The sequence below is a fragment of the Stigmatopora nigra genome, chromosome 7 (genome assembly GCF_051989575.1).
Source record: "Stigmatopora nigra isolate UIUO_SnigA chromosome 7, RoL_Snig_1.1, whole genome shotgun sequence".
Taxonomy (NCBI): Eukaryota; Metazoa; Chordata; class Actinopteri; order Syngnathiformes; family Syngnathidae; genus Stigmatopora; species Stigmatopora nigra.
The window spans coordinates 16,281,463-16,296,979 of record NC_135514.1 but is presented as its reverse complement, the minus strand read 5'-3'; the positions used below and the strand labels follow the sequence as shown (position 1 = coordinate 16,296,979).

The 15,517-nt window shown below is 59.5% G+C and overlaps 2 protein-coding genes across 4 annotated transcripts; both read right to left on the bottom strand.

Annotated features, from left to right (window-relative positions):
- Nucleotides 1-677: 677 nt before the first annotated feature.
- dennd4b (DENN/MADD domain containing 4B) lies at nt 678-11,036 on the bottom strand. 3 transcript variants are annotated; one of them, XM_077720309.1, is made up of 28 exons: nt 10,871-11,036; nt 8,835-9,149; nt 7,717-7,963; nt 7,571-7,640; nt 7,343-7,512; nt 6,879-7,120; nt 6,741-6,807; nt 6,611-6,669; nt 6,407-6,551; nt 6,146-6,321; nt 5,731-5,831; nt 5,432-5,647; nt 5,219-5,364; nt 4,762-4,895; nt 4,553-4,691; nt 4,088-4,294; nt 3,830-3,958; nt 3,456-3,765; nt 3,238-3,388; nt 2,877-3,141; nt 2,704-2,799; nt 2,433-2,608; nt 2,311-2,365; nt 2,020-2,235; nt 1,509-1,605; nt 1,253-1,430; nt 1,117-1,175; nt 678-1,039 (listed from the first exon to the last, which is right to left on the bottom strand). In XM_077720309.1, the coding sequence occupies exons 2-28, from the start codon at nt 9,137-9,139 to the stop codon at nt 894-896; spliced, it is 4,302 nt and encodes a 1,433-aa protein (XP_077576435.1). In that variant the 5' UTR covers nt 9,140-9,149; nt 10,871-11,036; the 3' UTR covers nt 678-893. The 3 variants fall into 3 exon arrangements, with proteins under 3 accessions (XP_077576435.1, XP_077576436.1, XP_077576437.1); XM_077720310.1 differs by having other exon boundaries at nt 2,020-2,223; XM_077720311.1 differs by having other exon boundaries at nt 4,553-4,667.
- A 187-nt stretch (nt 11,037-11,223) lies between these two features.
- aldh5a1 (aldehyde dehydrogenase 5 family, member A1 (succinate-semialdehyde dehydrogenase)) lies at nt 11,224-15,303 on the bottom strand. Its single transcript, XM_077720326.1, has 10 exons — nt 14,733-15,303; nt 14,114-14,197; nt 13,839-14,009; nt 13,642-13,758; nt 13,287-13,430; nt 13,074-13,217; nt 12,826-12,984; nt 12,580-12,743; nt 12,416-12,474; nt 11,224-11,888 (listed from the first exon to the last, which is right to left on the bottom strand). Exons 1-10 carry the CDS (start codon nt 15,018-15,020, stop codon nt 11,677-11,679), a joined length of 1,542 nt encoding a protein of 513 aa, XP_077576452.1. The 5' UTR covers nt 15,021-15,303; the 3' UTR covers nt 11,224-11,676.
- Between the last annotated feature and the right edge of the window lie 214 nt (nt 15,304-15,517).

Genomic DNA, 15,517 nt, shown 5'->3' with positions numbered 1-15,517 from the left:
GTACTCCGTAGGGGCTACATTTATCGTGCAAGTAGTGTCACAACATTGCCCCTCGTAAACAAGTATAAGTACAATGATTAGTGTTAACAATTAATGAGTTTCATTTCATCTCTATATTCTCATTTTTTATGACGTGCACCATAAAGGTATCAGATTCTAAACAAGCTCTTAACATTTTGGTTGCTTGTTTATAAATTGAAGTGTTTAAAGATCGAGTTGACAGTAACACACTTCAAAATCGTTGTAAGAAAATTAACAAATAAAGACATTTTGCTTTTCAACTCTCTATCCCCTAACCCTCTAAGTATGATATCCAAAATGGTCCGGCCCACGTGAAATGAAGGTGACGTCATCAAACCAACCCGAGTCTGATTCTCTTGCCTGGGTGGCTCCGTGGAGATTTTTTATTTTTGCATTTTTAAAACGCTGGGGGAGGGAAAACAACTTTTTTTTTAACAGGCAGACAAATATGAGACAAATTTAAATGTTTCCCAGGGTTAGGGGTTATAAACCATATTTTAATCATTGGGCGAAAATCAGGGTTTGCTCTGTAGCAGAAGTTGCCAAATTTCAAAAAGTAAATATGGCACCCCTGACCATTGCTAAGTACTCACCTGGTATTGCTCCCTCGTGAGCCGGACACGCTACTGGGTCGTCGATAAAGATCTTCACTCCGACATGTTTGTTGTTTTTATTTTCTAAAAAAAAAAAAAACATACAAACAAACGAACCCAGACATTTACAGTAAGCAAAATAAATTACAAAGGAAACACAACAGTTCCAATCCTGTGACATTTCCTGCCCAGTGTGCTGGCCTTCCTCATGGTTAGGTGGTGCGGCACCAGGTGTGACTTTGCTACCCGACTACGTCGGAAGCGGGGCACGATGAGGTATCAGCACTGGAGCGGCGTCTGAAAGCTCCGTCGACAGTCCAGAGCTTTGGCGCCGGGGGGCTGGGCGCGCCGATCACGCAGCTCGTCTTTGCCCAGGACGCCGACCAGCCGCGAGTAGGCCGCTTTGTACTTCTTGTCAAAAGCGGCTGCCGGCAAAAGGGGGGGGGGCGTCATCAGCCGGGACGGTTAAGACGGCCGGGACTTTGCGGGTGGCCACGCTTACCCGCATGATCTTTGCCCATGGCCGCCAGGCTGAGAAACAACAACTCTCGGTACACACCCCTGCGCTCGGGCGTGGAAATCGCGTCAGGGAAAATAGCGAGGCGGCAAAGTAAGGCGGAGACGACGCGGCGTCTTACCTGCGAAGCGGCGGCGGGGTGGCCGAGTCGCGGCTGTGGCGGCTCACCGTGTCGAAGAAGAGCGTGACGGCCTTGTGCACTTCGTTCATGCCCACGCAGCGCAGGATCTCCTCCAGGAAGGACAGTGTAAATGGATGGTTGTGGCGTCGCCGGCGCGAGTCACGCACGGGCACGCCGCCTGTTGGGAGAGGGAGGCTGGAGCGGCGAACAGAGTAGGCCCGTGCGACGGGGGGAGCCGCTGACCCGCGTCGCTTACTGTGAAGACGCCATAGCACGTAGAGAGGCGGCCAGGAGTCGGGGTCCGGGGTCAGGGTGTCCCACATGGGCCTCACCCGGAGAGGGGCCTCCGATTGCTGAGGGGTCAAGACTCATTCATTCTCGCCTCGCAAACACCGGCAGAGGGACGGCCACCGGCCGGCCCACGAGGACTCTCTCGAGCGTCGAATACCGCAGACTATTTGTCTTTTTTGGGCACCGATTCCCAGGGATCTCAGGCAGTAAGATATAGATAGATATAGAGGTCCATAGAGTGGACTTGGCCGCTCAGCTGAAGTCATCGCCCGCGTTTGTTCAAATTTGGCCGCGTTCAAATGCCAATTTTAACCCGTCACTTACCGCGGCGTGACATGCATTTTTAACAAACGAGGTTCAAACCAAAACATTGTGCTTCAAAGCTCCTCTGCTTGGTGCGATAGAAATACGCAGACGGGCTCGTTCGGAAAAGACTTAGCGTCCGAAGCCCAAAGTGGGCGTCGGTCACAGAGTACCTGCGGGGGCCGGGTGGCCGGGCGCAGCAGCCGAGGCAGGTGGCTGGGGAGGCCCAGGCGGCGGAAGAACCACAGGAGATTCCAGAAAATGATGCAGTGGCTCTCCAGGAACTGCGGCTGCCCGAGAACCGCCTCGCCCTCGTGGTCCAACAGACTTTCCAGCTCCTTCCGCAAGACTAGCGGACTGACGTATGCCACAGCCACCTGGGGGAGAAACTGCGGCGTTTGAGCCGCGTCCTGCCGCGCCCCCAAGCTTTCCGCCCCCGACATTGCCGCGCCGCCTAGACTTACCGTCCCGTCGCTCTCGCCGGCGCCGTTGCAAGCGGGAGGCGCGACTTCGCCGTCGCTGGCAGAAGACGGTACGTACGCACGTCAGTATGTCCCGGGAAGGGAAGTGCGACGGCGGTTCCCACCTGCCGGGCCTGGTTGGAGGGCAGACTTGCGCGTTGAGGAAGGGAACGAAGGAGGCGCCGCAGAAGGGGCAGCGGGAGTTGAGGTTGGAGTCGTCGGGCGTCCACCCCGCCATGATCTCCTCGTCGTAAACCAGGAAGCCGCAGGAGCGACAGCGCGAGCAGCTCGACATCAAAACCTCAAACGGGCACGTTGCCATCAGTGCAAACTTCATACAGAGGCGGCGGCGGTCGGGTTAGGGGGTCGAGCCGAAGCCCCGCCGTTTCGGCCTACCTCCGTTCCCTCCTCGTCTCGCTCTGCGTCCCAAGAGTCGCGCTGGGTTCGGGGCGCTTCCACCGAGTCGGCGTCGCTTCCCGGCGACAAGGAGCTCTATTCAAGAGTACAAACATGAGCGTCACGGCGGCCGCGCCGTCGCACGATACGGTGCGGGGTGCACGCGGAGTCACCTCCGACGTGGCGCCGGCGAGGCCTTCTTTGCCTCCCGCTGGCGTTTCCGCCTCTAGAACCTTCCTGGAGCGACGCTGCTCAGAAGCCCGGCGGGCAGAGGACCCCACGCCGGGCCGGCGCTCGCCCACGCTGGCCGCACGTCGAACCGCCGCCCGGTGGCGAGTGGGTGTCAGGAGCCGCTGTAGCCTTCCCGCCAGGCCCGGGCCCCGCGGCGACACTTTGTTGTGGTTCTCGTCGGCCGCCGCCTCAGCGGCCATCGCCGCTCTGAGGGAGGAAGGGCGCGGGGGTGTTTGAAAGGGTGAGCGCGACAGCGGAGCGGGCTCACCGTTATCCGCTTTGCTTGTCGGCGGTTCGCGTCACCTTCGGGACTTGTACGGGTCCTCGTTGTCGTTTTCCGCCGCCTCGGCATAGAAAGCCGACAAGCAGATGTCACTCCGGCGCACGGCGACGCCTATGCCGGGCGGGGCCACGGGCGGCTTGCGCGAGGCGGCGTCGCCGCCCGCGTCGGCCACTGCAACGAGACGAGGGAGCTCGACGTGCGTTTGGGCGATATTTCTACGGGGGTGCGGACAACTTACGTCGCGCGGGCGTCAGAACGCTGCCCAGGCTGCTGCTCTTGGCCAAGGATCCCGTGAGGGACTCGTGACTGGAGCTTTCGCTCAGCCCGCTCCAGCTAGCCTGCCGGATCAAAGTCCGGCGGGGGACGAGGCGCCGCTCTCCGGGCGACGGAGAGTGGCCGGCCAGGTCCCCCCGTTTGGGGCCAGGGCCGTCCCGGCGCAGCTTGACGGGCTGCCTGAAAAGGGCCACGGCCAGCAGCGCGTTCCTCAGCTTGGCCCAGAGCAAGCGCCCGCCCCGGTGAGTGGACGGCCATTTGCTCTCCAGGACCGCCTGCATGGGCGGGGCAAAGTTTGAAGTATACATCTGCTCTCGGACAGCCGCTTTTCTCACCTACCTTGTTGTAGTAGCCGTAGGTGATGGTGTTGGGCGTGATGCCCGCCTTTTTCATTTCCAGGAGCACGCGAACGGCCAGCACGGGCTGACCGTATTGACTGCACAGCTGCATCAGAATCCGGTAACACACCTGAAAGGCACAAAAAAGCAGGGACCCATGGAGCAATCATTGGCGCAGACGCTGACACGGGCTATTGCGGGCTAACGCGGGCCAACGGAGGCAATGGAGGCAACGTAGAAAAAGAGGGGCTGGGCTCACCTCGTCGGGCAGCGGCACCTTCCTCCCCTCCATGTGCTTGAGGACATCGTAGGCAGCGTGGAGGGCGGGCACCTTGGCGCTCTGCGTGCGCACGTAGGCGGGCAGGCAGATGAACCATAAGCCGTACACGTGGCCCAGCAGGCACTTGCACCACATGTCCGCCGAGCCGCAGCAGGTTTGCGCCCGCCGCTGCGCCAGCTTCAGCTCCTGCCCCACAAATGGTAAAAGCCACACTCCCTATTGCGCCGGTCCGGCGCATTGGGGAAAAGGCGGTTGCCCGGGATCCATTTCGTGCACCCATTTTCTCAAGCTCTCTTATTCCCCCCCCCTTATTTTGTGACGAGTTCAATTTCTTAAGCTTCTTACCGGCTATGCATAAACTCCTCTTTCATAGTGTTTTCTTTTCCTGGTGGCTTTTCGTGATTCCGTTTAAAATTTCTCTGATTTCCTTATTGCTCGGCGTACCTGTTTGGTCCGTCTGGGGGCGGGGCTACTGGGCGCCACGCCCTTGGCAGGGACACAGAGTTGGTCGAGCGGCCGGTCAAAAAGCTCCGGCTTCAAGAGCGGAAAGGTGTCGTAGCTACACAAGAGGGGCAAAAGACAACTATTATTATTATTATTATTTATTTTTATTTTTTTAAACACACGTGGGTCCTCCGCTGTCAATCGATCACCTGTAGCAGGCGGCGCACTCGGAGCCGTCCTCCTCCACTGGCTCCTCGGGCGGCACGATGAAGACGGTGCGCTCGCCGCAGGGACCCTCGTCCACATCCACCAGTCGCACCTCCTCTGGCTTCTCCACGTCCACCTGTGGGACAGAGTAGGCTAAGAGCAAAGTCAACGTCGGCGGTCAACAAAGAAAGGCCCAAATTCCGCTCTGGGATCTCGTCTCTCGCAAAGCGACGTGCTTGCAATTCCCGCCGGATTGGTCATTGAGCGCCCAAGTTCGGAAACTAATCGCCTCCATCCTACGTTTCTTCTACAAAATGCCTTTCCTCAAAAGGCCGCCGCCCGTACGTGGAAAGGGACGACCGAGGACTCGTTAACATGGCAGAGTGCCGACGTCTACGAGTTTCCGCAATGTTGAGCAAAAAGCTGCCCCTGGCTCCAGCACGGCCAAAAGGGACCCACCTTTTGCACGCACTCGTCGAAGAACTCCAGGCAGGCGTGACGGTCGCTGACGAAGGAACACTCCTCGATGAACTGCGTGAACATCTGCGTGCGCGTCAGCTGGCAGAAGAACTTCTGCTGAGCCCGCTCGCGGGATTTCAGGAAGCCTGAGCGCGGGAAGAGCAGCGTCATCCGGCCAATTCCGGGAGGGCGGCGTCGGGAGCCGGGGCGTACCCTGCAGATTGAAGAGGGAGCCGCAGTCGGTGGCCGTGTCGGAGGGCGCCTCCGTGATGGGCAGCAGGAAGGCGCGGTAGCCCCTCAGCAGGACGCTCATGAAGCGTAGGAAAGCCTCCTGAATCTCCAGCTCCAGCTGCTTCCGCCGCCGGTACACTTGGTCAAAGTCCGTCAGCAGGAAGTCCAGCGTGGCCTCCTCCTGGCCGGGAGAGCAGACTGACGCCGCTGGGTGAGATGCGTGGGAAGCTCGGCCACCCTGGCGCATGCGCGCGCGCACGCACGCACGGCGGACTGCCTACTCTGTTCAAGGGTCTTGTGTAGGTCGCTTAAGGTACTGAAAAGAAGCTTTGCCGGTTTCCGGGGTAACGATCGCCAGGTCAACGGCTTCTTGTCCTCTGACCTGAAGGGCGACAGAGGGCAGAGACCGATGAAACGCCGACACTCGGACGAGCCGTTCCCACGTCACGTCATCGTTTCCCCCTCGCCGATGACGAACGCAGGTAAAGGGGAGAAAACATCTCTGGGCGTGTAAATGTGAACGGTCGCTCCCAAGTACAATTCTAAGTGGCAAAAGAGGAGATGACCAAGAAGAACCCCCCCACACACACACACACACACATCAGTCTTGCGCTCCCATACTTCCAAATCGACAGACTTTGGTGCCTGACCAGGACAAACGCTGCCACGCTAAAGGGTGTCGGTCGGCAAACTCACTGGAAGACGGCGTTCGTGTCCAGGTCGACACAGACCACGTCGGCGGGGGGGTCGTAGGAGTCAAAGTAGCTGGAGTGCACACCCACGATGAACGGCACGGGCGCCAGGAGCACTTCGGCCATCTGGAGCGGGCACAGCGGGATGTAGGGGCAGAGCCAACGCAGTGGGAAAGTCATCTGCGGGCAAAGAGGCGGGCCGTCAGCGGGCCGTCAGCGGGAGGACGGCGCGTCAAACCATTTGGCCCAGGGCACGCCGGCTTACGGAGATGAGCGCCTCGCCCACGGCCGTCAGGACGTCGGGGCGCAGCGAGTGCAGCAACACTTTGTGCTCCGTCAGCACGGCCAGCAGCAGCGTGCAGGCGTTTCCCGGGCCCAGGTTCTGGAGGAGCTTCAGGAAGCTGGCGCCGCTATCCACGCCACGCGACAAGGTCAACTTTCGTAGACGACGCGCGCACGCAAAACGCACCTGAGGGGCAGCGGCGAGGAGACGGGCTGGCAGAGAAGAAGGTTGTCGTACGGCGAAAGCTGCGACGCAAAGGGCTCCGGGTTAACCCGCGTTGACCCGGGCGGCATGGGCGGCACGGGCGTGGCCGTACCTGGACCAGGATGCGAGGTCGCCGGGGAGACGGGAAGGGCACGTTGCGCATGAAGCTGGAGATGTGCCTGCAACGGAAGGAGAGCGTTGCTTTGCCGGCCCCCGGGTGGTGCCGGGGCAGACGTTTGCGCCTTCTGACTTCTCCAGCGGCAGCACGTGGGGTCCCGAGACGGAGTATCGATAGACGAAGGTGAGGAACTTCTGGAAGACGCTGAAGAAGGGCCAGTGCGAAAGGACGCAGATGCTCTTCTTGGCCCGAAGGGCGCGTTCCGGGAAGGGTCGGCGGTCCACCACGCTGAGCAGGCCCAGGCGCAGGCTCTGGCGCTCCGACAGAACCTCCCTGGGGAAGGCCTCGTAGAACTGGATGGCCGCGCCGTACACCTGCGTGCGTGGGACAAATCCCGTGTCGGCCGTTCATCCATGAGCGCTGGCCCTCCTCATTCAATACGTCAAACTCAGAAAGCGGGGACGTCTAGCTGACATCTGGACGGACGCCTCCATGGAGGGGGGGGGGGGGGGGGGGGCGGGCAAGCGCTTCTCCCTTGTTTTCCGACAGGCGGCGGGGGGCGGTTTGGGTGGTGCGCTTTTTAAATGAAGGCTTACCTTGTCGCCGCTGGCCGAGGTGAGCACAAAGGTGGAGAAGACGGGCAACTGGTATTTGGCGTCCACGGGCCAGCTCTCCAGGGACACGCCCATGGGCAGGCAGAAGACGGGCACCGATTCGGGCAGCGGGAAGGCGTCCAGGTCGTCGGCCGGGTAGCGGCTCAGCAGACCTGAAATGAGACCCAATGAGCGGCACGTCGACAGCCGTCGGGATGGGCGCGCGCTCACCCGCCTCGTAGACCAAGGCGTCGGCTTTGGCCACCGCTCGTTTGTAGCACAGCGACATGGCGGGACCCCACTGAGCAGAGCGGAGCGGACAGACTCGTGGCTCGTCCCAAACGTCCGGCCGGCCGGCCGGCCGGCTCGAGTCTCACCATGCCGGTGTTGAGGTTCTTGTCCACGCGGCTGAACGTGTGCGGCGCCGCCTCGCCTTTGCCGGGCAGCAGGACGCCCACGTCGGTGACGCCCAGCGAGCGCAGGTCCGGCGCCCGGCGGTACGTCAGGAAGACGCGGTGGGCCGCCGGGCCGGCGCCCGAGCTCAGGCTGGCCGAACGGCTGTACGGGGTGGTCTCGATCACGTACCAGCCCGCCTTCAACTGCTCCTTACCCTCGTGCAGCAACCTGTGCGGGCGCAAAAGCATTGGTTATTCCGTTTCCCGCCTGTTGCTCTCCCCAAGTAGAAGGAAAGCGCACGAGACTTTCACTGGAGCGTCCCGACGTCGCCCGCGTCAAAATGGTTGACTGGATGTCACATTTTGTGCGACGCCAGAGCCTTGCCGTAATTATCGATGCGTCAACGTGAATTTGAGATTCCACTGAAAAGTAGGATATCGCCGAGTGAATCACTGGCGACGCGACAAGCCGACTCCAACTGAAATGAGTCTTCCGCAACGGCTAGACCGGATAGCCGAGTATCGCGCCGATAAGATTCATCGGGTACCAACTCATACGTCCAATCGAGAGAGTCCAATTGCTTGAGTGGTGTGGTGCGGGTTACACGTTTTCTCCTCTCCAATCCTTTGGAGCGGATGGATCGAAGGGGACCACGGGAAGGGATTTTGTGGCTGGACTCGGGGTTTGGGGTCAGGGCCCAATCCCTAAACCTGGGCCTTTTGATCGGTCTTACAGGGCGTTGTGCTTAGACCAGGGATGGGCAAAGTATTCCACCGTGGGTGCAAACTTTCGTTCCAACCACAAAGAAGACACTTTTTGACCTTATCTGCTGTGCAAACGGGGGATTGCAGCCAGGGGTTTATATTTTCCACAGAAAACACAATTGGTTAAATTGTCAGTGCTGGATCGGTTGGAACGAACACCTGCACCCGCAGCGGGCCTCCGGGACCGGTTTGCCCACTCCAGGGTTGGGCCCTAACCTCGGGCCATTGGTTCGGGAGTACGGGGGCTTAGGGTTAACGCCCTGGGTAGGTCACAAAAGGGTTAGGGTTAAAAGCAAGGGGTGAAAAGCAAAAGCTCAGCGGCGACGGAAGCTCACCCGATGTCCAGAACGGGCGGCTTGTCGTGGCCCCTCCTGTAGCAGAGGTAGAGGCGCGGGTTGTTGATGAAGCCCCCCCCCAGCTCGGCCGAGTGTCCGCCCAGCGTCTTGTCGATGCAGGTGAAGCCCTGGGGCACCTCCTCGCCAAGACCCCTGGCAATCACCGCCAGGTCGGTCACGGGCTCCGCCCCCCGGGGCGCCGGGGCCCTGCCCCCGTCGTCCAGGGGTCGCCATGGCCCCCCCGCTGGGTCCAGGCCCGCCACCACAAAGTAGTCCACCAGCTGCGGGCATTGGTCCTCCGTCATGCCGTCGCCTCTGCCACGGCACAGGTCATAGCGCGCGTCAAGGTCGGCAAACATTCTGTCCGGGCGCTTGGCATGCAAAAGTGGCCCTTCCCCTCATTTTCTTGCCTCCTCTAACCCTCCCCCCGTTGGTCTGCCGTGAGGGGCGCGACTCCAAAAATCCCCAGCCGCTTGTCCTTTGGGCTACAACCCGGACTGCCTCTGGTGAGCCCTGCCCGCTCTGACCGTGAGCCCCGTTAATGCAAGGGTCGGCACAAAAAAAGAAAATACAAATACTCGTCATGGCGACAATCGAATTGATCCCGAAGCCATGCCTTTGTTGTCAAGTACAATGAGATTTAAAGCTTCGCCATCAAGAGCACACATGAATACGTCCCAAAAACATGTATCTACCATAAATATGTGGCCGCCAGTCAAATTGTCTCAAAAGGGAAGGGAGCCTTCAGGTGTTTCCCGTTTGACGCCACGGTGTGAAGAAATAATGTAGCGGTCGTGTGACCCACAGCGTTGCGGCACAGGAAATGGAAAGTTCTTCTAAAGCGTCATCGCTTCACTTCCTTTTTACAGAGAAAGTTTCAGTGCATTCCACTCTGTAAAGTTGCTTGCGTGCGCCAACGTACGGACGGAAGCCCGAGCGCCAGACTTGGGGAGAGTGGTTGTGATTAGGGCAGGGGTGGGCAAAGAGGTCCTTGAGGGCCGCTGCGGGTGGGTGCAGCTTTTTGTTCCGGGCCATTCAGCACAGACACAGACCCAGTTGAACCAACGGGGGTTGTGCTGAAGCCAGAAGCCGACTGCAATCCACCGATTGCACTTCTAACATACCAGATTGGTAGAAAGGTTTCCTGTCATCGGGTGGAACCAAAGCCCGCACCCACTGCGGCCCTTTATGGAATAGTTTGCCCAGCCCTGGGTTAGGGCTACCTGCGCGCCATCGGCGTTGCCCCGTGGGCTGCAGGCTCGCCAAAGAAGTGGCCAAAGTCTCCGCTTGAAAATCTGCCAATTTTCCAGAAATGTGCTCCTATATGCTAGCCAACTACAAGGAGCGTTGCCAAGTACTTCCCACCTCATTTGGTGGGCTTTCTGTGAGGAAGGATAGAAAGAGGGAAGATGCCTGGGCCTGCCCGGGCCGGGACTTTTAGGGCGCACGAGAAGAGCTATCTTCCACGTACAGTACGGAATCAGCAGTGAGGCCGACTGGCTAATGTTTACGGTGTCACTGTTGGCCCGCTCCACCCACGGTGCGTGATCACGGTGGTGAGAAGGACGGATCGGATAGACGGGCTTGGCGCGACCCCCGGTCCGGAAATAAACGCACTACGTCACAGAGTAGCGAGGCATCGCGTGACACGCCAGGGGCAGGCACGCGCTGGGACGGACGGACGGACGAACGAACGGACTGACACGGACGGTGCGGAGCCCAGCCGTCAAGCCGTGCGACCGCCACTTCCATTATTGGACAGCGGCTGTGGCTGCTGTCACGTCGCTCGGCCCTATTTGTTTTTTCGTCCATGGAAATTGTCCTTTGGGGGGTGGGATCGAGGCGGTCTTGTAGGACAGTTGAGGTGCCCGTCTATCTATCTATCGCTCGCTCGCTCGCTCGACCGTGTCAGATCACGGACGCAGACAACACAGCTGCGGCGCCCCGTTACATTCGATGTCGCGAGCACCAGCTAGTTCTTTCAACATTGTAGCGCTTCCGGTTGCTCTTCGGCGGCGGGCGACTAACGTCCTTACCTCCCCGGGAATGCTGCTTCGTCCGGCACAACTCGGCGACTATCATGTTGCTATCATTGGTTCCCCTCGCACGCCAACTCCATGTTGGATAGACCTGCTGAGAGAGGGGGAGAGGAAGGTGGTCAAGTTAGTCACGCTAGCAGATATTTCCGCTTATGCCTTTCAAAATAATGCAGAGCAGTGGCACATTTTGGCCACTATTTCCGCCATCAGCTTCAGGAAAGAAGAGTGGCACGTCATGCCGTGTGTGTTTCTCTCTCTCTCACACACACACACAAAAGCACACAGAAGCACACGCACACGGGTCAAATACTCGCTCCATGTTTGGAACTTTCAAGGATTGGACAACAATGTGCTGATTGTAGAAATTTTTTATTGTTGACTTCATCTCTGAACTAGACAATTATATCCCTTAAGAAGAATAATGTACGATGATGATGATTATTATTATAACTAGACAAACAATTATTTCCCCTAGGACAACAACAAAGTCCTGGAGGGGCAGTATCCCTAAAATTCCTGGATGTCACCATGTGTGAATGGAGATGCGACGCACTCTATACATGTTAGAAAAATCTCATTGGGGGTCGTCTGCTTTAATTGTGCTTTCCATTCCTTTTGGCCGGGGTGGAAAGAATCGGCAAGTGTCACCCGCGACCGGCCACGTCGCGTTGCATCGGAAGTTGGGGGTCGCCGACCGGTCGAGATGAGGTGAAGCTAACAGCCGCGCGACGGCTCGGCCACACGGGTTAAAGAGCGTCGGCGCGCCCCGACGGGCGGCGTCTTTTTGCACGGGGCTCGGCGGGCTAGCCCGCCAAGCCGCCCATGCAGACGTACTTGACGTGGAGGTACTCGTCCACGCCGTACTTGGAGCCCTCGAGGCCCAGACCGGACTCCTTGACGCCGCCGAAGCTGGCCTCGGTGGCGGACAACAGACCCTCGTTGACGCCCACCATACCCACCTCCAAGGCCTCGGCCACTCGCCAGATCTGAGACACGTCCGCCGAGTAGAAGTAACCTAAGGCGGCGACACGAACGGCGTCAAGCTCCCGCCACGTGACCCCCGAGCCACAGCAAACGGTCAACTGGGGGCTTGAGTTCTAGACCAGGGGTGGGAAAACTATTCCACGGTGGCTTAGGGATTTTATTCCAACCTACCAAGAGGAAAGCTTTCTAAAGAGGATACCTTTCCTCTCCACCAATCTGGTATCTTCGAAGTGCAATCAGTGGACTGCAGTCAGGTCCTTGTTTCAGCAGAAACCACAACTGTCTCGTTTGGTCGGGTTGGACAAAAAAAACCTGCGCCCACATGGACCGCTTTCCCCGCCCCTGTACTAGACTGAAGCCAGCCCGGGCAACCCAGTTAAGCCTTGTCCTATAATCGGGCGAGGACGCAATAATTACTAACGCTCTTGACGCGTGGATAGCACGCGTGGCGCCACTTCAACAACTACACTACGAGTGGGGCCGAGAGAACGGGATTGGACGTGATAAGGCTAGTATTGAAAACAGGTAGATATAGGTGGATTCGTTGCGGTCGCTCACCTGCCAGGCCCGTTCGGGATGAGTTGGCGATGGCGAGCGCTTCCCCTTCCGTCTCAAACCTGCGGGCCAAAGACCGAGGCAAATTGGTCGTCCATCCGATCGGGGCTCGGGATTTTCTACCGGGACGCACTTTCTCTACTGGGACGTAGGTGCGCTGGGCTCACCTGATTACGGGAACCAGGGGCCCGAAGGTTTCCTCGCGCATGCACAACATGTCGGGGCTGACGTCCGCCAGCAGCGTGGGCGCTACGAAGGAGCCGCCAACACGCCCGCCGCCCCGCAGGAGCCGGGCCCCCCGGGAGAGGGCCTCCTCCACCTGATGGACCACCTGGGAACAAGGAGGAAGACTCAGATCCGCCCGCGCCGGCCGTCTTTCCCTCCCGCGGGGCGCCGCGGGTCAAGTAATCCACCTTGTCTGCCGCCCTGTCGTTGATGAGCGGTCCCTGTGTGGTGTCCGGCTGGTTGCCGTGTCCCAGCTTGAGCTCACGGTCCATGGCGGCGCCCAACTTGGCCAAGAAGGCGTCGTAGACGGAGCTCTGCACCAGGAAGCGGTTGGAGCACACGCACGTCTGCCGGCCAGACGCGGACAAGCGTGAGGACGCCGGCGAGCCGCGGTTAACATTCGGGTCGCGGGCCCGTCGACGCGTCGGGCGCTCACCTGTCCGGAATTCCTGAATTTGGAGGCCATGGCTCCGCGCACCGCCTGGTCCACGTCTGCGCTGTCGAAGACGATGAATGGGGCGTGTCCCCCCAACTCCATGGAGGCCTTCTTGACGGTGTCGGCGGCCATTTTCAGCAAAACCTGACAAAGCGGCGCTCGTGAGCCGGGAAGGCCCGGCGCCGGGACCGTCCGAGCGCGGGACGGTCTTGCCTTGCCGGTGGCGGTGGAGCCCGTGAAGGAGATCTTGGCCACCAAAGGGTCGGTGCACAGGACGTGGCCCACCGAGGGGGCCCGCTCTCTGGAACAGGGGACCACGTTGAAGACGCCGGGGGGGACACCCGCCCGGCACGACAGCTGGCGGGCCAAACCATGCCGTCAAGCACAATTTGGTGTGGTCGGATACAAGTCGATCACTTGGGGAGTGCATTTAACACGGATTTGAGTACACGTGCGCAAGGCCTGTATCGCATCGGGACTGGCTAGGAAACACGTCTGGAAATTGAAATACGTCTCGCCCCGGACCGGCCGGGACTAACGTTGGCCGTGCGGCGTGCGCGTGTCTGACCTCGGCCAGGGCCAGAGCGGAAAGGGGCGTATCCTCGGCCGGTTTGACCACCACGGTGCATCCGGCGGCCAGCGCGGCACCGGCCTTCCTGGTGATCATGGCGCTGGGGAAGTTCCACTAGGAGACAAAAGGTGGCCACTTGCTCATTTCCCCATGACTCGCTCGCTCGCTCGCTCGCTCGCCCGCCTCTCACTCACCGGCGTGATGAAGGAAGCCACGCCCACCGGCTGCTTCAGGAGGAGGATCTTCCGGTCCTTGAAGGGCGACGGCACCACGTCGCCGTACACGCGACGCGCCTCTTCGGAAAACCAGTCAAGGAAGGACGCCGAGTAAGCCACCTCCCCCAGCGACTCTTTCATGGGCTTGCCCTGGAAGGAAGATCACGCACAGACTTCACGTGCCGCCGGCGGACTAAAACGGAGCTGAAAGGGGTGGCGCTGGTGCTAATAAAAGAGAGAGTGTGGAGTCTGACGCTCTCAAAGGTGATGATTCTGGCCAGGTCCTCCTTGTGCTGCTCCATCAGGTGGGCCCACTTCCTCAGCACGGCCCCGCGCTCCTGCACAAAGCAAAAACCAGTGGCATTTGAAGGCGTGCTCCTCGGGAAGCCAAACGTGACGACAAGGGGCCGGCAAGGGGCCGGAAAGGGGTTCGATTCCCACGCGACAAGACGACACCTTCTGGAGTGGACTCGGTGGAGCTCCCCGCTTCTGAGCGGAGGAAAGCTCATTGGCGTGAAGCTAGATGACTTGGAAAGAAAACCACGGCGGCGCTGGATGGCCGAGCAAAATATGCTCCATGTCGAAAGATTCGAGGGACCTGAATAAAGGCACCCTGCCGAATCTTACATACAATGGGCCCAATGTCCCGGATGGCGCCTTCCTTTTTGTGGACTGGCCGGTCGGTCGGTCGGTGCCTGAGCGGGCGTTTTTTTTTTTGGAGTAAAAGTGAGAGCCGACTGCGACGACTGTAACCGACTACGCAGGGAGGGGGCATTTTCCGGGCCAAAGTGGCAGCCAAACGCGACGACTGCAGCCGAACCACCGCCGGGACCGGAGCGGACCTTTGTTTGGCCAATTAGTGGGCTCGCTCACCTTGGCCGTGACGTCCTTCCATCGGCGGAAAGCCTGGTCGGCGGCGTCCACGGCTCGTTTGGCCTCTTTCGGGCCGCAATCGGCGACGCGCGCGATCTCGGTTCCGGCAGCGGCGCCGGGGTCCACCACCGCGAAGTCGTCTTGCGCGTCCAGCCAGCGGCCGTCCACGTAGGCTCGCGTGCGGACCAGGGGGGCGGCGGCGTCCCAGCCGAAGCGACGACACGCCAGCCCCACGACCCGCGTGGTGCTCAGCATTCTCGCTGTCATGTTAGTTGTCCTCGTCGTCATTCCGGTCGTCGCACCTGCAACCTGCTGGCGGGATTACCAAATAAAAAGCCAAAGAAAAAGAAGGGAAGACGGGCTTGCTTGAGCGATTCACGGAGCTGCTTCCTGCCGCTTCCAACTAGTTCGGCGTTCAGATCACGTGATAGAACGCTTGGAACTGGCCGTGGCACTCGTCACTCGTGCGCATGCGCGAGACCCCTTTCTTTTTTATTTTGCCTTCGTTAGACTGCGAGCAAATCAAAAGGCGAAGGAGCATGAACGGAGGCGATCCGTTTTCAGGCCCAGCTACAGCGACGCCCCCGTCACCGTCTCTGTGTGTGCGTGTGTTGGGGTTTGTGCGTGCGTGAGTGTTTTGTCAAATCCGAGCGTGGGCATCAAAGGAGAGATTTCCTCCCAACGTCTAAAGAGGAAAGCTTTCCACAAATGTGGCATGTTACAAGTGCAATCGGTGGATGGCAGTCAGGTGCTCCTGGATAAAGGGAGACTTCCCTTGGTCCAAC